This window comes from Peromyscus californicus, unplaced genomic scaffold (genome assembly GCF_007827085.1).
Source record: "Peromyscus californicus insignis strain IS unplaced genomic scaffold, ASM782708v3 Scaffold_5__1_contigs__length_169319896, whole genome shotgun sequence".
Taxonomy (NCBI): Eukaryota; Metazoa; Chordata; class Mammalia; order Rodentia; family Cricetidae; genus Peromyscus; species Peromyscus californicus.
Genome location: NW_026294573.1, coordinates 64765090 through 64787180, shown reverse-complemented (window position 1 = coordinate 64787180; position 22091 = coordinate 64765090). Strand labels below are relative to the sequence as shown.

The 22091-nt window shown below is 40.9% G+C and overlaps 1 protein-coding gene across 1 annotated transcript in view; it reads right to left on the bottom strand.

Moving 5' to 3' along the window:
- The window catches only part of Saxo1 (stabilizer of axonemal microtubules 1), a 31584-nt gene that overhangs the window by 2335 nt on the left and 7158 nt on the right, over positions 1-22091 (bottom strand). The window contains exon 2 of the mRNA XM_052715033.1: positions 20595-20797. Coding sequence (XP_052570993.1) covers positions 20595-20797 — 203 coding nt within the window. The remainder of the gene's footprint in view (positions 1-20594; positions 20798-22091) is intronic.

Sequence of the window (22091 nt, the reverse complement as noted above, 5' to 3'; positions counted from 1 at the left end):
AGAAAGAAAGAAAGAAAGAAAGAAAGAAAGAAAGAAAGAAAGAAAGAAAGAAAGGAAAAAAGAAATCTGCACTGGAGGAGCGGAGACACCCATCAGGTAGTTTCTGAAGCAACTTTATCCCAAATCTTCAGGACAGCTCAGAGACCAGAAGTCCAGTTGAGAACAACAGACCTGAGCATAGAGCATGCTGCCTTTCCCTTTAAAACCTGGCTCACAGTTGAGGCCTGTGTTGCCTCATTCTACTCATCAGGTGCCAGGCCTAAAGTCACAGGGATGATCCACAAAGAGTTCTCTTGCACCTTTAGGGACAGACAGGTAGACCAAATGCAGCTTCTCAGGAGCCTTAGACTTAAGCAATCAACAGAGTGGAGGCCGCAGGCATGATTTTTAACAGCTTGGTAGAGGTATAATTTGTGTAACAAAATGTGCCACCTAGGAAACCTTTGTCTATCTCAAACACCACACATTTCCAGTTTTTTGCTGCTGTTTTGTTTTTATTTTTAGCACATGTTGATTTACTGCAGTATGCAGGGTTCCATTGTAACATTTCATGCATGCATATAATGGGCCATTGATCATATTGTTCATACCCCATTATGGTCTGTTATACTTAGGGGTTTGTGTCTTTCCATCCAGTAGTGCTATTTGGGGAGGTTGTAGAACCTTTGGGATGAAGGCCCTGGTTGGCAGACACAGGCCACTGGGAACAGGGCCTTGAGCATTATAGCCCAGGCAGGCTTCTAGTTCTTTCTCTGCCCCTTGATCTTCAAGAAGAGGCAGGCAGAGCCAGCCTGGTCTTCAGAGCAAGTTCCAGGACAGCCAGGGCTACACAAAGAAACCCTGTCTCTAGAAAAGAAAAGAAAACAAAAGAAAAGAAAACAGAGTTTGTATAGTCTGGCTGCACTAGAGCTCACTGTGAGGATCAGGCTAGCCTTGAACTCACAGATTTGCCTGTGTCTGCCTTCCAAGTGCTGGGATTAATGTCATGCACCACCACACCTGGCTTAAAAAAAAATATGTGTACACATTTGTCTCTCTGAATTTATGTGTGCCACATGGGTGCAGAAGCCCATTACAGCCTGAAGAGAAAGAGTTGAGTCACTAAGAACTAGTATTAGAGGTGGTTGTGAGCTGCCTGATGTGGGCACTAAGAACCAAACCCAGGTATGGTGATATATTGTGTTTCCCAAAATATTGTGCACCCTAATAAACTTATCTGGGGTCAGAGAACAGAACAGCCATAACATTAAACATAGAGGTTAGGCAGTGGTAGTACATGCCTTTAATCCTAACATTCCAGAGGCAGAGATCCATCTGGATCTCTGTGAGTTCAAAGCCACACTGGAAACAGCCAGGCATGGTGACTCATGCCTTTAATCCCAGGAAGTGTTGGCAGAAAGATATATAAGGCATGAGGACCAGGAACTAAAGTTGGTTAAGCTTTCAGGCTTTTGAGCAGCTGAGATTCATTCTGGATGAGGACTCAGAGGCTTCCAGTCTGAGGAAACAGGATCAGCTGAGGTATTGGCAAGATCCTTTAAGATTCATGCTACACCCAGGTCCTCTGCAAGAGCAGCAAGCACTCAACCTCTGAGTCACCTCTCCAGGCACTGACTTTTTTACTACTCTTACGTTTCCATTCATTATTCCCCTTCTGATGTTTATCTAATTTGGGCTTTGAACTATGTTACTGTTGGGAAATCTTTTCTTGTTGAATGTTGTTCTTTCTAATCTCTTGCTCTATTCTTTCCATCCCCTCTTCTTTCTGCCTTTGTCTATTCAAGTTTCTTCTCCCTATCCCTGTGTCCTTCTGTGGCCTCATTCATTTACTGTTTCCATTCTTACCCTGGATAGTTCCTAACTGCATAGCACATAGTCCAGCAGCTGCCACTTTCACACCTATAATCATTGATGACCCATAATCATTGATGACCTATAATCATTAATGACCCCTGGTTTTCTGCATCTCCTATGCTGTGGTGTTGTCTCCGTCACCATGGTTTGTTTCTTCCTCATTAAGTGGTTCTAGGGATCGAATCTCCAAAAGTAGACTGTTCAAGAACACCCCAAATCCAGAAGAGATATCCAAACCAGCAGATGTACAGATCCCAACACCAAAACATAAGAAGCGTGAAAAAGCAATCTAGCATGACAGCTCCAGAAGGTCAGAACTCAACTATCGAACTGAAATAAACTGCCAGATAATTTTTAAAGTTTTATGATTAAAAAATTATCAATGACCTGAAAGGGATATAAACAAGCAGATGAATTCAGTCCAGACCCTAGAGAGGAAAGTTGTGGGAGAAACATCAGCAAAGTTGAAGAGAACACCAGAAGTAGGGAAGAAAATATCGGCAACATAGAAGAAAAATTCAGTAAGGGAGTTAAGATTCTTTTTTTTTTTTTAAGAAATATTGAAAATGAAAAACTCAGTGAAATCATCAAAGAACACAATGGAAACCATTACCCACAGACTCAACCAAGTGAAAGAAACAATATCATGTCTGGAGGACATGGCGATGGAACACGACACTCACGTATGATAAGGGGGCTTGAGATATAGATGGGTCAGTGCTTCAGAATGCTTGCTGCTCTTGCAGGGGACTAGAGTTCACATCCCGGCACCCACACTGGGCAGAGCTCACAACTACCTGTAACCCTATCTCCAGAGGATCCAGCTCCCTCCTCTGCCTTCCATAAACAATGACACACAGAGAGAGACTTACACTCATATAAATAAGAATAAATCCTTTTACAATAAAATAAATGTCAATAAGGTAAAATAAACAAATCAGCACGACCACAATGTCTAAGACCTCTGAGAACAAACCTAAGCATCTATATGATAGAAGAAAGAGCCAAACAAACACTTTAGTGCTTAGGAATACACAAACTGGTCAATGAAATTACAGCAAAAACATCCCAAATCTAAGGGAGGAATTATATTCAAATACCAGAGGCATTTAAAATCCCAAATAGACATAATTGGAAAAGAACCCCCACCACCACCAGATATAGTATAGTCAAGCCCTCAAAAACACAAAGCAAGGAAATAATATTAATTAGAAGGGAACACCAACTCACCTACAGAGGCAGAAATATCTAATAACATCAGCTCTAGGGTCAGCAAAACTCAAAGCCAGCAACCTTCAAAGCATGGACAGATACACTTCAACCCCTGAAAGTAAATAACTGCCAACCAGGGGTGCTATAAACAGCAAAACTCTCTTTTAGAATTGGTAGAAAAAAATAATGCTTCTTAAAGGAATACTAGATATTGGGGAAATAAATACAGTCTCAATCATGAATCACAGGACAGAACAAATTTCATAACTAACAAAGCTAGAGAAGAATCTAACATGTCCAACACAGTAAACCAGCATTCATGATACTGACCGAAAGGAGAATAAAGAAAAAGAAATGTAAGCAACCAGAAAAACAACCAGTAGAATTGTGGAAATTGGCCAGAATACAGATAGTGCATACCTATACCCTAGCACTTTGGAGTTTGGATTTTGGCAAGAAAATCATGAGTTCAAGATCATCTTTAGCTATCTACTAGTTCAAAGCAAGCCGAGGCTACAGAAGACAGGCAATATTGTCAAAAAGAAGAAAAAAGGAGGAAGAGGAAGGGGAGGAGGAGGAGAGGGAGGGAGGGAGAGATAGGAAAAAGGGAGAGGGAGAGATAGAGAGAAAATCATCTCACCAAGAGTTAGTGAACATTTCTCAATAATAATTTTAGATGTATGTGGCCTCAACTAACAGATTAGAAAAGTAAACATGCTGGGCAGTGGTGGCACATGCTGTTAATCCAGCACTTAGGAGGCAGAAGCAAGCCTCTGAGTTTGAGACCACCCTGGTCTACAGAGCAAATTCCATGACAGCCAGGGCTACACTGAGAAACCCTATCTCAAAAAACAAAACAAGGATGGGAAGAGGGAGGAGAGGGGAATCTGAGGCTGATATGTAAAATGAATAGAAAATCTCTTAATAAAAAAATAATAAATAAAATAAAATATTTTTTTAAAAAGAAAGAAAATTAAATACAACTTTCTGTTGTTCCTAAGACTCATCCCTTATTGATAAAGATATAGAGACTGAAAGTCAAAGGATGAGACTCAATCTATGAAGCACACCCCAACCAAAAGCAAACCAGTGTAGTTATCCTCATATCTGATGAAATTACCACAGCTCAGCATTAGAAGAGATAAAAAGACCACTGCATGTTAATAAAGGGAACAATTCATAAAGAAGACACAGCAATTTGTAAATATATGTGCACCAAGCATTGGGGTTTCCAATTTATTAAAACAAACTTAATGGGCACAAAAGGTCAGGCAGTCCTGACACAATAATTATAGGTAAAGACTTTGGTGCAGCCTGTTGTGGGGAGGAATATCCACATCCCTGTAAGTAACCCCTCACCAATGCTCTGTAAGGAAACCCAATAAACACATTGATTCCCCCAGAATGAACTTTGACAGAATCATGTTATCAGTTTGTCAGTGGGACCTTCGGAGATGTGGTAGATGTTTTGCTTATGTCTCCTTATGGGAAGGAATTCCAGCCCCACCCAGATACCAAAACTAGTAAGGACACATACAAAAAAAAGAAACTAAAGACCAACTCCCCCAAAAGAAAATATTCAAAGGTTCAATAAAATTCTTGCAAATTGAACAATACATTAAGAAGATTACACACCATGACCAAGTCGACTTCATACCAGGAATGCAAGGTTCATTCAACATACACAAACCAGCAAGGGTAATTCAGTACATAAATAGACTTAACTACAGAAACCACGTGATTATCTTAGTCATGCAGAAAAGGCCTTCAACAAAGTACAACATCCCTTTATAAAGAAAGTTGTGAGAAGGCTGGAAAGACAGCTCAGCTATCAAGAGCACAGGTTCAATTCCCAGCACCCACATGACAGCTCACAACTGTCTGTAATTTCAGTTCCAGGGGATCCAACATCTTCTTCTGGACTCCATGGACACTGCATGTGTGTGGTACATCTGACACACAGGAAAAACACTCATATACATAAAATAAATCTTTCTTTTAAGCTCTGAAGAAACTAGAAACAGAAGGACTACACTTCAACATATTGAAGTCTGTATACAACAAACCTATAGACAACATTATACTAACTGGGGAAAACAGAAACTCTAACATCTGGAATTAGACAAGAGTGTCATCTCCTCTCTCCACAAAGAACTTGAAGTCTTAGCCAAAGCAATAAGACAAGAGAAAGAAATAAAAGGGGTACAGATAGGAAAAGAAAAAGTCAAAATATCCCTAGTTACATATGATGTGATCCTATATTTAACAGACCCTAAAGACTCACTAAAGTACTCTTAGACCTGATAAATCCTTTCTGCAAAGTAGCAAGGTGCAAAACGAACTTGCAAAAATTAGTAGTTTTTCTATATTGATAAACTGGCCAAGAAAAAAGTGGGTCACATTTATAAAAGCTTCAAAAAACTAAATATGTGGAATAATAAACATACTCAAGGATATAGAAGATCTCTACAATGAAAAGGAGACTTTTAGAAGATGCAAAGACTTCCCATGTTCATGAACAGGCAGAACTAATATTGTGAAACTGGCAATAGTACTGAAAGCCATCTACAGATTCAATGTAACCCCACCACATTTTCAATGACATTCTTAACAGACATGTAGAAACAATTCTAAAATTCATATGGCAGCACAAAATACCCTGAATATCTAAGGAATCCTTTGCAGAAAGAGCAATGTCAGAGGTACCATATCTGTGTTGTAGACTGATAACACCTATTATCAGTCTACAACACAAAGCCATAGTGGCAAAAACAGCATGATGCTTGCACAAAAACAGATCTTCCAACCAGTGAAATGCAATAAATGCACACAGTTAGAGCCACTTCATTTTTGACAAAGCTTCCAAAAGCGTACATTGGAGAAAAGACAGTCCTTTCAACAAATTCTGCTAGAAACTGGATTTCCATATGCAGAAGAATGAAATTAAATCCACATCTCTCATTCTGCACAAAAATCAAAAACCTTAATGCTGTGGGATGTTTTGTATGGCAAATGTGTTGCTGATTAGTCAATAAATAAAACACTGATTGGCCATTGGCTAGGCAGGAAGTGTAGGCGGGACAAGGAGGAGAATAAAGCTGGGAAGTGGAAGGCTGAGTCAGAGAGACACTGCCAGCCGCCAGGATGACTAACAGCATGTGAAGATGCCGGTAAGCCACGAGCCATGTGTCAAGGTATAGATTTATGGAAATGGATTAATTTAAGCTGTAAGAACAGTTAGCAAGAAGCCTGCCACGGCCATACAGTTTGTAACCAATATAAGTCTGTGTTTACTTGGTCAGGTCTGAGTGGCTGTGGGACTAATGGGTGATAGAGATTTGTCCTGACTGTGGGCCAGGCAGGAAAACTCTAGCTACACCTTAATGTAAAAACCTCATTTAATCTTTGAAAGTGTTAGCAGGACATGTAAAACAAAACACTTCAATATAAGGAGCAAGGATGACCTAACCAGCATTCCAATGTCACAGGAAATAACTCTATGGATTGCCAAATGGGATTATATAAAATTAAAAAGCTTCTGAACAACAAAGGAAACAATCATGAGAGCGAAGTCATAACCTAGAATGGAACACACACACACACACACACACACACACACACACACACACACACACACCATTGTTCGTATAATGCAAAGAATTAATATACAGTATATATAAAGAACTACAAAAAAATTAAGCCCCAAATAAGTAAATCATCCGATCAATAAACTGACTAATGAACTGAATAGAAGAGTCTAACAAGAAATAAAACCACCAACAATATTTTTTAAAGTGTTAACGCCCTTAGCCACTAGGGAAATGCAAATTAAGACTTTTAAGACACCATATCCCTGTAGGCAGAATGGCTATTATCAGGGGGGAAAATGGCAACAAATGCTGGCAAAGATGTAGGAGAAGAGGAATCTTATTCATTACTCATGGGAATGTAAGTTTGTTCAGCCAGTCTGGAAATCAAGATGGAGGTTTCTCAAAAAACTGGAAACAGAACTACCACATGAACCACATACACCACTTTTGGGTATAAAACCACCATAATGGACTGCATTCTCAAACCTTCAAGTGACTTCCTTGTCAGACATTTGGTCACAGCTGAGAATAAGTAATGAGTCTATTTTATCCTAGTGATTTCAAAGTTTTAGATATTCTTATATCTAAAGGTCTTCCATCAAGTTTGGTTGTTTTTGTTTTTGTTTTTATGAGCAAGCAAGATCTAGATCAATCTTCTGCATGTGGATACTCAATTCTCCCAACATAATTTGCTAAAAAGCTCTCTCTTTTCCAGGAGACATTTTTGCACTTTTGTTGAAAATCGAATGTCTGGAGGTGCCTGGATTCATTTGTGTGTTCATCACTATCCCCTTGGTCAATGCGTCTGTTTTTATGCCTAGACAATGCCAGTTTTTGCTCTCATGGTTGTAATGTGATGGAGAGCAGGTACTGAGATGCCTCCAGCTTTACTCTTTTGTTCAGGATTGTTTAAACTATTTGAGGTAGTCTGCTTCCCTAGGCACTTTAGGAGCTCTTTTTCAAGTTCGGAGAACAATGTCATCAGTATTTTGATATGTAGACATTTTAGCAATATCGATTCTGCTGATCCATGAACATGGGCGGCCCTTCCAGCTCACAGAATCTTTAATTTCTTTGGTGTTTTATAGATTTCTCTGTAAAGGTCTCTCTGCTCATTGGTTAGATTTATTCCTAGTTATTTTATTCTTTTTGAAGCTATTGTGAATGGGACAGTTTTCCTAATTTCTTTCTCACTGGGTTTATTTTGTGTATATGTTAAAAAGCCACAGTTTGGGGGTTTTGTTGTTTTTGTTTTTTATTAGTGTATGTTTTGTATACTTCTACTTCACTGAATATTCTGAGCCTAGAAGTATTTTGTTTGAATCTTTAAGATTTTCTAATTATAGAATCCTAGCATCTGCAAATAGGCACAGCTTTACTTCTTCCTGATTTTATCTTGGGTTTTTTGTTTGGTTGGTTGGTTGGTTTTGTTGTTGTTCTTTTTGGTTTTTTGTTTGTTTTTTGTTTTGTTTTTGCCATGTTGCTAAGGCTAAAATTTCACTAACTATATTGAGTAAGAGTGATGAGAATGGGTACCATGTCTTATTCATTCTAGAGGAAATGCATTTAATTTCAACACTTATGGCACAGTCTCTAAATTTGTTACATATAAGCCTTTATTGTTCTGAAATAGTACCTCTTTTGGGGGAATCAAGAAGGGATGTTAATTTTTATTAAAAAGTCATCTACTGAACTTTGGAATGTTTTTGTACTTTGTATGCTAAATTATACTTACTATCTCATGACTGTCAAACTATCATCCCTAGAATGAAAGTTTAATATTCTTTTTAATATGCTGTTAAATTGAACTTCCAAGTATTTTGTTGAGGACCTCTGGATCTAGCTTCATAAAAGTCACTGATGTCATTTTCTTTTTTAGTTATATTCTAGTCTGGTTTGAATATTGGGCTACTCCTGGTTTCACAGAATAGTTTGGGATGAGTCCTTTTTTCTGACTTTATGAACTAGTCTGAGAGCATGGGAGCTAGTTCTTCTAGCGATAGGGTAAAATTCAGGAGTGAATCTGTCCTAGTGTCTTCTTTGTTAGAAAACTTGTTACTACTTCAATCTCATCCCTTTATTAATCTACTTCTTCCTCTTGTTAGACCATAGTGAGTCATAGATGAAAATTTATTCATTTCTACTAAACTCTCTCATTTATTGAAGTATGAGGTTTCAAAATAACCCCTGGCGGTCCTCTAGATTCTGGTGGTATTTGTTGTGACATCTCCAGAGATGTCACCTTTACGTCTATCAACATGGTCTTCTTTCAGTTAAGTTGGTCAAGGGTTTTTCAATTTTATCCTTTCAAAGAGCCAAGTCTCTGTTTCTGAGGTTCCTTGAACCAACTTTGAGATTCTATTTCATATGACATCATTCCTTTTGGATTCATTTTTGTCCTTACCTTTATAAGACGTAGAGATGCATCATCAAGTTACACACTTGTTTTCAGACCCCATGTAAGCTCTCATAGTCATAAATCTCCCTATTAGAATGCTTTTTGCTGTTTCCCACAGATCCGGATGCTCTGTGTCCATTTTCATTGGACTCCAGAAATTTATTAACTTCCCTAATTTCTTTAATGATCCACTGATTATTCTAAAGTGTCTTGTTTAATCTCCCTTTTGTTTCATTTGTTTGTTGAGTTTAGGGCAGGCAGTAGGTTTGTATTTAATTAATTGACTTTCTTATGTTACACCTCTACCCTACCTTCCTAAAACAAACTCCCCCATTTTATAATTTGTTATATAATTAACTTTTAAGAACTAAGAGGAAAATAGCTACAATACCAGCACTTGGGAAAATGGGGCAGCAGGATTGTTGGACTGTTGTTTTCCTAGGCTACATAGTGAGTTCCAGGACAGTTCAAGACCCTGTCTCAAAAAAAAAAGAAACTATATTTACATAGTTCTATTTAAAAGCACTTTCTCCATCTTTGTGTAATGATTTCCTCTAAGGGCATTTCTAAGACAAGCCAGCTAAAGATAAGACCTCTCTGTCTTAATCTGGGGATATTATTGGTTTTCTTCATTTCTGAAACATAAAAATTACTCAGCATAAAATTCTTGATGTTTTTCTGTATTTCAATATGTCAACCCATTGATTGTCTTTAGAAATAATGAAGAATGAGGCAATCTACTGTGACCCTGGATGAGAACCTCATTTCTCTGTGTATGATGAGATATTTCTCTTTTGTTCTTTCCAAATCTTTGTCTCTATTTTTCTCCAGTCTGACAATAATGTATGGATCTCTTCATGTTTATACTATTTGCATGGTGCCTCTTGGGTGCCTAGGTAAATGTTTCATATTTTGGGGTATTTCAGCAATTAATTCTTTAAATACCCTCTTATCCCTTCTTGGGGAGTGGGGTAATCTTGGTAATCTTGACGACTTTCTTGGATCTCTTAGCTTCTGGGGTTTTTTTTTATTCTTTTATGTTCAGTTTGAATAATCTTTATTGATTTGCCTCTGTTTCACTGATTCTTCTGTCAACTCAAAGTTGCTGAACTTCTCAATTTAAAGAAAACAAGTAGTTATTATTCAACTCTGGATCTTCCATTTTATTATGATTTCCCTTTATTGGAACTCTCTAGTTGAGTAATTATTATCATACCTGCTTTTATTTCCTTAAATATGGCTTCCAGCCACTCTTTAGATACATTTACAATACCTACTTTCAAATATTTTTCTGCTAGCTCCAACATCTGGGCTCCCTCAGATAGTTTCTCTTGACTGTTTTTTGCCTCTTGTGAATGGACCCTATATCCCTCTGATGATGTCTCTCTCTTTCTCTCCCTTCTCCCCTCCACCCCCTTCCTCTCCTTCCCTCCCTCCCTCTCTCTCCCTTCTCTAAGACAAAGTGCCTCACATTATACATGCTCCCTCCATTAAGAGTTCTTGTCTTTCCTCCTATTTTGAGAAATCCTTGCACTCATTCTATAATCTTTTCTTCCTCGGTGTGAGGTCACTAGTGTGTGCAGCTTGTTAAGTCCACTTCCTGAGATTCATCCTCCGGCGGAGCTCAGTAGTTAGCCAATGACTGATAAGTTAAGACTCAAGCACCCCAAATCAGTGAGGTGCATCTGTGGGGAGCCTGAGAGTACACAGATCAAGTGGTTTACAAATCAGAACTTGCTTTTTTTTTTTTTCACGTCTCTGCTGAACAGATATGAGGCCCCACATTCAGCCAGAGCATTTGAGTAGATAGAAAGGTCCTTCCTCTGATGACTCTTGAGACTGTCAACAGTCTGGCCTACAAAGCACAGCCTTTCAGATCACCAGGCTATGTCCAAGCTTATCAAGGCACCCTGTGTGCATCTCCCTATGAATTGTCTCACTCACCTACTTATCTGTTGTTCACAATTATTCCCCTAAACCTAGGACTAGTTGCACAAGTTGTGATCTCTAAATAGTTTTCTCGTTACATAACTTATTTTGGTCAAAATTCTCTTCGAAATCAACTCAGACCCTTCTAGCAGCATGATTACCTTTTCCTCCAGTCTTCACTCCCCAGCAGAGCTACCACACAAATGGAACTGGGAGAAGAGGGTGAACAGACAGGAGCAGCTCCAGGATAAAATCCCACCTATGCCCAATGTTCATAAGTCAATCACTTCTCTAAATAGATGTTCTCAATGTGTCCTATGCCTTTGGTTGATTTCCAGAGTCTTGCAACAGTTGATTTTACCACTTTGTCAAGTTTTATCATTTGCTTTTGAGGGGGGAAGATTTACTAAGCTCCTACTGCTCCAGAAACCCTGATGTCCCCCCGACCCAGGCACACTCCTAAGTTTATTTTAGGCCAGTAATACTACCAACTCATTCTTCAAAATTGGCTTCATTTTAATTGAAAATCTAATCTTTCTCCAAGAGCCATTAATGGCTCTATCAGCATCTTGAAAGCATTAGGGGGCCTTAGTGGGAACCATCTTGCTGAATACAAACCACATGTTCAACCCACCACATGTCAGGCCGCCCTAAAATGCGACATCTACCTGAAGATACCTTCACATTGCCACGAGATGCTTAAGGGTGAGTGGAACAGAACTTCCCTGGCCCTCTTCTCTGATGGATGAAGTGTTAAGAAAACAGGTTTCTAAGCTCAAACTTGCCTCATGAGACTCCTGATAACCAACAACAGAGCTAAAACCACATTATTATTCAGCATCCTGACTTCCTCTACCAGCAACTATTTTATATATATATATATATATATATATATATATATATATATATATATATATATATAAAACCTCCACAAGACCCTGAAAAACCTCAGAATTCCACATGACAAACTATTCACACACCAGTAAAGCCCTTCAGGGCCAGAGTGTCATGTGGGTAATTGGCAAGAACCTCTTTAAACAGGATTCCATTCAGTAATAATGTCCTTGAAAAAAAAAAAAAGAAAAAAACTTCGCTAAGCCTAAAGCTGAGCATCAAGTAATTACACTCTCAATCTTTTCAATTGCACAGTGTTTTGAAAATGTCACAAATTACAACCAAATGCTCCTGAAATTTTTTATTGGTAGGTTCTTTTCTTGCCCGTTTTTCTTTCTCTCTCTCTCTTTCACCACAGTAAATGTACTAGTCATGAGCAGAAATGAAGTTTGAATATTTTTTCTCACAGAACTAATATAAACAAAACACATAAGCAAAATATAAATGGCATCCATTGAAATGCACGTATTTAATTACCGTAGTCTTTGGTTTCTTTCCTTGACAGCCCTCTTTGAGAAGACAGACAGTAATATATGGCCAGAAATTGTAAGATTACTGGGGAAAGACTTACTAAAGCAGCAAATTTTCATGAGACTTAAGTCATTCAAAGGGCAATAAACCAAGAAATGAAGCTAGGGTATGGTACCTCTTTCATTCAGAAAGTGGCTCAGAACTGACCCAAGGGCAAGATAAATGTCATGGTCCTTCCCCAAACCTCATTCCTGCTCCTGGCTGGGACCTGTAGAGTAATTGGAAGGATAGGGATTTGGATCTAACTATTGCTAAACACTGTCACCTAGAGCCCTGAAATCAGCGGCTCACAACTATTCCTTCCTTCATTCCTTCCCTTACATACCTTTGCTGTGGTTTCCTGTCCTACAAAGCTGGGAACGGATATTGGGAATTTAAGGCACAGCTTTGGAAGCCATGATGTCATAGAGGAGATCAAGTAAACTACTCCCATTTTTAAAAATATAAGCAACTGTTATAGTTTGAATCACACCTTCCACTCCAAATGCAAATGTTAAAATTTAATCTCCTCTAAGAGGAAGGGCCTTTGGAGAATTTATTCAGTCATGAGGGCCCTATCTTCATGAATGGAGGATGCCCTTAAAAGAGCTGGAGGGAACTCACTCAGGCCCTTTATGCCCTCCCTTTTACCTTGTGAAGGCAATGTAACCAAATACCATCTTGGAACTAAGGGCTGACTACTGATGCCTTAATCATTGACTTTCCGGTATCCATCACTGTGAGAAATAACCTACTATTTATACTTAGTCCCAGGTTTGTTTTCACAGCAGCATAAATGGATAAGATGGTATCATTAAAAAAAGAACTGCCGGGCGGTGGTGGCGCACGCCTTTAATCCCAGCACTCGGGAGGCAGAGCCAGGCGGATCTCTGTGAGTTTGAGGCCAGCCTGGGCTACCAAGTGAGTTCCAGGAAAAGGCGCAAAGCTACACAGAGAAACCCTGTCTCGAAAAACCAAAAAAAAAAAAAAGAACTATTATGACATGGAGGTTACAAATCAGCACCTCCAAGTCAACTACATACTCACTGTTTTTAAACCTGGGAAAACTAGGAATCCAACTTGAAGTTGGGGTCGGGGGGGGGGGGGCTGCCATGGATGCATGCCTGGTCTCCAGTAATCTAAGTGATGTTTGACTGATATTTTACTAATTCTATTCCAGTAGGCAAATGGTTGGCAGGCATCTAAAGTTTAAGAGGAAAAGAAAAAAGTAGGACTGTTGTTCCACTTTAATACAAGCCAAGGTTGAGTTTCAGCAGTGGAATATTCTATGGTTTGGGTGGTTAGAGATGGACCTATATAGACAAGGGAGGAGTGCAGGGAAGCTGGAAGTAGAAATGATTGAATCCTGGGTATTTACTTGTATAATTTTGGTCTATTTATTTTGAGGAATGAACAGTTTGTTGGGGGCAATAGAGACCCTTGCTACTGCCTAAGGAAAGCAAAATGCGGTCTTCATTCCCAGACCTGTCACTATACTAGGGTGGGGATGAGGAAAGTGAACAGAGCAGTCAGTTCCTCTGAAGATCCTATATCTCACGGAGATCAAGAGTACCCACAGAGCATACAGAGGAAGGGAGACTTTGTAGATAAGCAGGCCCTGTCAGAGTCCCTCACTGCCTCACCCTGCTTGCTCCAGTTTTACTCAGCTGTCGCACTTTCTTGGGTTCTGAGATAGCCCATTTCTATCTTCAGGAAAACACTGGATGAAAGGAAACTGAGCACAGCCTACAGAGACACACGCAACCCCATGATACTCTGGCTGTACTGGGCACCATCTAGAATCTCCTGAGGAGACTGTCTCAATGAGGGGCTGCCTAGATCAAATTGGCCCATGGGCATGCCTGTGAGGAAATTCTTTAATTGGGTTAATTGGGGTGTTACGAAAATGCTAAGTTGGGTGAAGTAATCCAGACCCAGAAAAAGACATTGTCACATGTCCTCTTATCTGTGGTCCCTAGTTCTAAATCTTCAGACATGAGTCCATAACTGGGAACAGCCACAAAAATCAGGAGAGGAAAATGTGGCCATGAGGTTGGGAAGAGTTCTAGAGGGGGAATAGTACGATACAAATGATATGAAGGAGAAAGTGGGAAGATGGGGGCGGGGTGTGCTTTAATTTAGGAATAGGGAGGGAGATCAATACAGAAGGAGAAAGAGGGAAGGTAGATAATGCTTAGAATGCTTAAAATGTCATAGAGAATCATAGTTTATATTTACTTAAAATTACATATAATATATAAGTGTATGTGCATATATGTGTATTTATGAAGGTATATGTATATATACTTTCAATAAAGTTGTACCACTTAAGGAGATAGTGCCCTCCCCCAGAGTCATAAACTTATCTGGCAAAAACCCCAGCACCAGGCACAAGAAACCTCCTTTTAAGCTGGTTAAGAGAGTCCACAGGCTGTTTCTGTTTACTTTGGTTGCCTCCTAGAAGTTGAATATAAGTCCCTATTGCTGAAGACATGCACACTTTGGGCACAGGACTCAGAGGGTTGGAGTTGGATCTGACCTTAAAGCCTCCTCCCTGAGAACTAGATTTCATAGTCCTGGAAGGCGCTATGCAAGCAACCAATATCTCTACCCAGCTTTGATGTATATGAACCACAACCAATGACCAGCATGGCAAGATATCCCTAAATGCACAACAGTGGCACTTACATCTTGGTAGTTATCAACAACTGTCTAATTGGACTTAAGGCCCACTCAACAGGAGGGATATCACTCCTGGTAATAGAAATCTACCCAACTATCCAGAGCTGTTGAAAGCATGTACCTTAAGAGGAGAACCTATTACTGACACTCTACTAAACCAGTAGAATTACTAGCCACATTCTAAATACTTATTCTTATACCTACTTTCCTCCCCTCAACCAAGAAGCTTCTCTTTGCAGCAGACAGAGACCATTATGGAAAGCCACAACTGGTCACAAAGCAAGTGATCGTGGGGTGGCCAGTGCCCACTGATCCATCATGATTCCTGTTCCTAAGGAACAGAGGAACTCACAGAAGAGAGGGCAAAAAGATCAGAAGAGCCAGAGAACTAGGAAGTCTGCTACAAGAGTTGTGTCTCCCAGACAGGGAAACTTCACCCACAATATTTCAACAGTATGGCTAAGTAAGACCTGAGCAATGATGACATCAATGGGTATGCTAACGTAAAGAGGAAAGCTCACCGAGCCCCTCCCCTAGATAAAGAACTACATAAACTAATGACAGCTGAATGAGGAAGGACTATTTATTATTTTTCCCTAGGGAGGTGACACCTAATTGGTTGTTCAAAACCAAGTGGTCAACTCTGAAATCATTATATATATTATTTATTACCAAACAGACTCATCAAGTTGTATTCGTGTGTGTGTGTGTGTGTGTGTGTGTGTGTGTGTGTGTGTGTGTGTATGCGTGTGTGTGTGTGTGTGTGTGTGTGTGTGTGTGTGTGTGTGTGTGAACAAAAACTAAAGAGAAAGAGACCATGAATTTGAGAGGGAGTGAGGGGAGATATGGTGTAGCTAGAGTTTTCCTGCCTGGCCCACAGTCAGGACAAATCTCTGTCACCCGCCAGTCCCACAGCCGCTCAGACCCAACCAAGTAAACACAGAGATTTATATTGCTTGCAAACTGGATGGCTGTGGTAGGCTTCTTGCTAACTGTTCTTATATCTTAAATTAATCCATTTCTATAAATCTATACCTTGCCACGTGGCTCGTGGCTTACCGGCATCTTCACATGCGGCTTGTCATGGCGGCGGCTGGCAGTGTCTCCCTCCGCCTTCCTGTTCTCTCAATTCTCCTCTTTGTTAGTCCCACCTATACTTCCTGTCTGGCTACTGGCCAATCAGTGTTTTATTTATTGACCAATCAGAGCAACACATTTGACATACAGACCATCCCACAGCAATATGGGAGAGGTTAGAGAGAGGAGATGGAGAAGGAAAATGATGTAATTATATTTTTTTAATTTGCAAAAAAAAAATAGCTGGTTATGGTGGTACATACCTTTAATCCCAAAACTAGGGAGGCAGAGGCAGACAGATCTTTTATGAGTTCCAGGCCAGCCTGAAATAATGAGTTCCAAGTCAGCCAAGGCCACATGGTGAGATTTTATTTCAAAACACACACAAAAAAAAATTGCAAAAATATACAAATAATTCAGATGAAAAGAGAGAGATGCTTCCAGTCTGTCCAAGGAAACAAAGGTTGAATACAAGCCTGCACAATAATTAGAGGTGTGCTGAGGTACCCTGAGCGTGAGGGGTCTGGGAAAGCCTCTGACAGCATGCCATGGCAGCCGCTAGCTGAAGGAGGAGAATGCCCCACAGAGGGACCACACTGACAATGTCCTCTGGCAGAAAGGTAGGGAAAAAGGAAACTGTGGAAGGTCCTAGAGGCTGAAGCAGAGGGGCTCAGGCAGCGGGAGCCAGAACCTTCACAGCCGCAGAGTCGTCCGTACAGATTTGGCATCTTAAGAACCGTAACAACTGAGGGCACTTAAATCGGCAGATGGTGAGGTTCCATTTTCTAAGGCTTCCTGGCTCAAGTGAAGCTTGGGATGGATATAAGCTGAAAGGTCGGAGAGACGCTTGAGTGAATACTCAGGTGCAGACCTGAGGAGGCAGAATTGGGGTTCTGTTATTAGAGGAAGCCACAGCGCAACAGAAGGGAGAAAGTCTGAGACATTGCTAAAACGCAGGCTGTAGTGAAGTGTCAGGAAGGAAGCTACATGGGGAGGGGCAGACAGAGGAAGTGTTGATGACCTAGAGGTCCCAGAGACACTGAGAACTGTCATCGTGGGTGTAGACAGGAGAACAAACCAGAAAGATAGGATTTGGGGTTCACAACTCTTTCATGGGTGGGTCATTTCACAGTATAGTAACATTCAGAATGCGGCTTGACAGAAGGCAGCTATAGAATCAAAGAAGATGGGGACATGAAAGATGAGCAAGTCAGAGTCCCGACCACCGCAGAATCAGTTCTGGGGCTAAGGAGAGAAGACCAACACCATAAGGGATTCCCTGACACATGGATTACAGCCCCTTAAGGAAAATTCTTACATCGCTGTGGCCTCCCTCCTCCGCTGCCACCTCCCACCCACACGCTTGGCTTCATTAATAAAAGCAACCCTTGCCAGGCAGCTGTGACACACACCTTTAACCCCAGCACTCAGGAGGCAGAGCCAGGCAGATCTCTATGAGTTCAAGGCCAGCCTGGGCTACAAAGATCCAGGACAGGCACCATCACTACAGAGAAACCCTGTCCCGAAAAAACAAAACAAAACAAAAAAAAAAGCAACCCTTAACACGCTCCCACAGAGGCCCCCAACATGTTCCCCATGAACTGTTTAGCTTGTCTTCTTGGGACAATAGGACACATCACAAGCATGAAGAGTTATTGATGATAAATCCACTTTCTCACTCCCTGACCTCAGGTTTTGTGGCTGTGTGCCACAGGGTGGGGACTGTTACTCTGCCTGCCCAATCCATAGGACTGCATAGCTTGTCTCTCTACTAAAAGGTCAAAGACTGGTCATTATGCTCCATCACCATGCCTAGCATGTAATCCAGATACCAAATGAAATGTATTTCAAAAATATCAGACAAAAAGGAGGAGAACTTTTTGGAAGAGGAGGAGACCCAACAGGAGAGGGAAGGTATGGACAAGGGAGGGTAACAAAGAGGGGTGAATATGGTCAAAGTGTATGATGCACGTGTAGAAAAAGTGCCATAATGAAGCCCGTTTCTTTGTGCAACTAATATATGCTAATGAAAATAAAAGGCAAGAAGAAAGAGGTTTTTTGAGCGCTTTCACCCCGGAGAGATGTCTGAAAAGACAGGTATGCTTCTCCATTTTGAGTGCAGAGGCAGGAGGATGACTCTGCACTCTGTTGTCCCTGTTGTTCTTGTTGGTAAGAACACTAACCATGATACACAAATGACAACTTTTCCCTAAAAGTACAAAGATGCTACCTATAGACTTACCGTATAGCTTGGAATGTGGGAGCACATGGATATACTAAAACTGTATTAGGGGGCTAAGGGATGGCTCATGATAAAGAACACTGGCTGCTCACTCAGAGCACCTGGTTTCAGTTCCTACCACCAACCTGGTGCTCATACATGCACTCAGGCAAAACATTCCTATACATAAAATAAAAGTAAGTAAATCTTTTAAAAGCCATATCAGACAAACAGGCCCAAGAACTTACCAAAGATATGAAGACCATCAAAGAGGTTAATGTCTTCATCTGAACACCAGAAAGTAGGATCCGTAACACAGCAATGGCAATGGCCCCACAGCCCTGTCATCTGGCCACCCAGAATGTCCTTCAAGAGACTCCCACTCGTCTCCTGGACTTCAAGCTCAGCATGGTCCCCACGACTTGATGAGGCCAACTAAAGCACCCAGTCTATCCTGTCTCCCAGGGCCTGTCCTAAAGCTCTACTGCCTACACTTCTGTGGCTCCCACCCTCCACAGCTCCCACCCTCCACAGCTCCCACCCTCCACAGCTCCCACCCTCCACAGCTCCCACCCTCCACAGCTCCCACCCTCCGCGGCTCCCATTGTTCTGTAGCTCGGCTTTGGAGACCCTGCAGCAGCTCTCCAATTGGACTGGTTAAGAATGTATCTAACCACATACAGAGATTCTCTGTGCATCTGCAACAGTCCTCTGCCTTACCAAAGGGTAAGGCCCCTTTGAACTCCATGGCCTCCTCAGCTTTTGCAGCCATTCTGAAGCCTGTATATATGTAGACAGTTATAGCTGCTGAGTGATGTGTAATGCATGATCCGAGAGTTAATAGTAGTAATTGGATTGGAATAAAAGATACTGTGTTTTCCCTGGCCAGCTTCAAAGGGAAATCAAAACTAATTGGCCATGTGCAACCAATCAATCTGAAATAGCTTATGAATTGTTTTTCAATAAAGTACTATGAAGAGACACAAATGTGTCTGTGTTTCTGGCATAGCACACTTAGGACAAAAACATTACACACACACACACACACACACACACACACACACACACACACACACACAAAAAAAAAAAAAAAGGAAATCTTAAAAATGGGAGCTAGAGGTATGGCTCAGTGGGTAAGAGCACTTCCTGCTCTTCCAGATGACATGAGTTTGGTTCCCAGCATCCATGTTGTATAACACCTGTAATGCCAATTCCAGAAGAAGCAAAGCCCTTCTGGCTTCCTTGGACAAACCTACACATGCCTTATTCTCACACATATACACAAATCAAAAGTAAATTAAAAGTAAATACATTTTTGAAAACCTTATACAATACACATATGTATCAAAATGCCACCTCATACCCTATAAATGGGTATAATTATTATATATCAACTTAAAATACACATTTTTTAAAAGAATAAATCAATCTAACATATAAATTAAAACCGGGCAAAGCTAATTTATAACATTAAATTATTATGGTACAGTATAACGGGGCAAGAGATGTAGCTCAGTAGCAGAACATTTATCTGGCATTCAGGAAAGCCTGGGTTTGCCATCCCCAGCATGGCAAAAAAAAGAAAGAAAGAAAGAAAAAAAAAGAAAGAAGAAAAGACAGCACAATGATTGTGTTCCACTTCTTTGGATATAGTATTTCTTGGTCAAACACTGTTTGTGTGTGTCCAGTCAAAATTCATTGGTCTGTAATTATAATGCATTCTTTTCTGTATGTTATGTCACATTTCAAAATTCACTTAGGTGGATGAATGAAACAACCAAATTGTAGAATCTTAATTAGCTTGAATTTGAACAAATTCCCCATTGTAAGATTCAAACAGAAAGCTAAGACAAGGATCACAAAATATATTCCATAATGTCAAGATACTACGCATTTCTGCCATCTGTGCGAGTCTCCGCCATGACACTCAGCTTCACCACTGAAGCATAGAAACGGCCATAGCAGACGCATGAAAGAATAGCTATGGTTCCAACATAACATGCCTGTCAATAGTGAACTTTGAATATCATAATTTCCAACATGCCTTAAAATAATAATTTTTTCCAGTTAGTGAAAACTGTAGAGCCATTCTTTGCTTTCCATCTGTACAAAAATAGGCTGTGAGCTGGATTTGGCCAGCAGGAAGTGGTTTTTGACCTTTGCCCTAAGGTAATACACATATCACCATGTCCTGGTGGGTCTAAGCCTTGGCCTGTCCTCTCCTCACCTTTGTACGTAGGCAGGTACTGTATCTTGTCACCATTCGGAAATTTACTGTCCCGAGGTTTGATGGGGCCAACTTGACAGACAGGGAGGTAGTTAAAATCGTGTTTATACGTTGTGAGTAAATCCATAGTCTCTTGGCTTGGAATGTATGGGTCATGCTGATGGAGTTTCACTGGTACCATTTTGTGAAGCCCAAAATCTCTCCTGGGAGAAGAATAAGCACATGTCATTGGGGTCCTTGCTTGGAAAAAGACAATGTGTCTACTCGACTCACATTAACTGAACTTTCTACTCTATCTCTCGACCTTTTCCTCTCTCCTCTAACTTTGGAACATGACACTATAATTCATTTTTGCCCATGTTTGACCCCTTGATCCCTGGGGTGACATCCTTGACTCCTCCCCTCAAAGCTACAGAGTCTGTCATTCACCAGAGTAGCCCTTCTACCTCATTGGGGATTTTTTTTGCCCTTTGGTCCAGATCCAAACCATTTTTCACTTGGGCCATGTGACACCCTTCCCTGATCTTCCTGCTTCTGCTTCAACTGCCTTGGTGAATCCAGAATAAGTGCTGAATAAAAAATAAGATGAGCTTGCCCACCAGCTTAAAATGTCTTCCAGATAAAACCCAGCTCTCTAGTGCAATTCACAGGTTGTCCCAGACCTGTCCCCTGGCTCACTCCTCTAGCTGCACCTTGTGTCAACCACAAAGCTCCTTGAGAAGGAGGCCTGTTCTGCAGCTGATATCCCACCTGCCTTGCATCCAACCCCTCCTGTGGGGCTAACATCTGTTTTTCAGATACACTCACCTTCCTCTGTGTTCTCAGGAGCTTCTTCTACTAATATTTATCTCCTCTACTCAGCCTTAGAGAAAACCCAAAAGAGGAGAAGTGCAGTAGAGACACAAAGTCTCCATTCTTTGCTGTCTGCTGTGGTCAGTGCCCCCATTATGTCCAAGAGTAAGAAAACAGAATGGAAAAGAAAGGACGCTTTACAGCAGAGCAAAGTAATCCCTTCCCAAATCAGCCACAGTTATGACAGGCCCAGGTGGCACCTGCCCATCACCAGGCGCTCCCTGACCACGTCCAGCTGAGTCAGGCTATGCTGCTCACTGCCACAGTCTCCACTGCTCATATCTCCATGCTATCAGTTCCTCTCAAAACAAACTGCTTTTTCCTGGATCCCATTTGGCCAAATAGGACAAGAGAAAAGTAGATCTTTCTCTAAAGGTGCTTGCTTGAACGGCCCTGTCAATGGGAGGGAAAGGTTTCCGGACAGGAAAGCATTAGGCTAAACACTAATAAAACCCACTTCCAGGCTGAAACCTGGTATGGCATTCCTGAGCCATGCTTGGGTAGCAAGGGTGACATGCTCCGCTGTAACCTGTCTTACATGAATTATACACAGGGTTGTCAGTAAACCCAAAGCAGGTCCTGAGCATGCTTGGTGGGATGCAGGAGTGTGGAAGCAAGAGAATTAGTCTCTTTGGGGCTACAAGT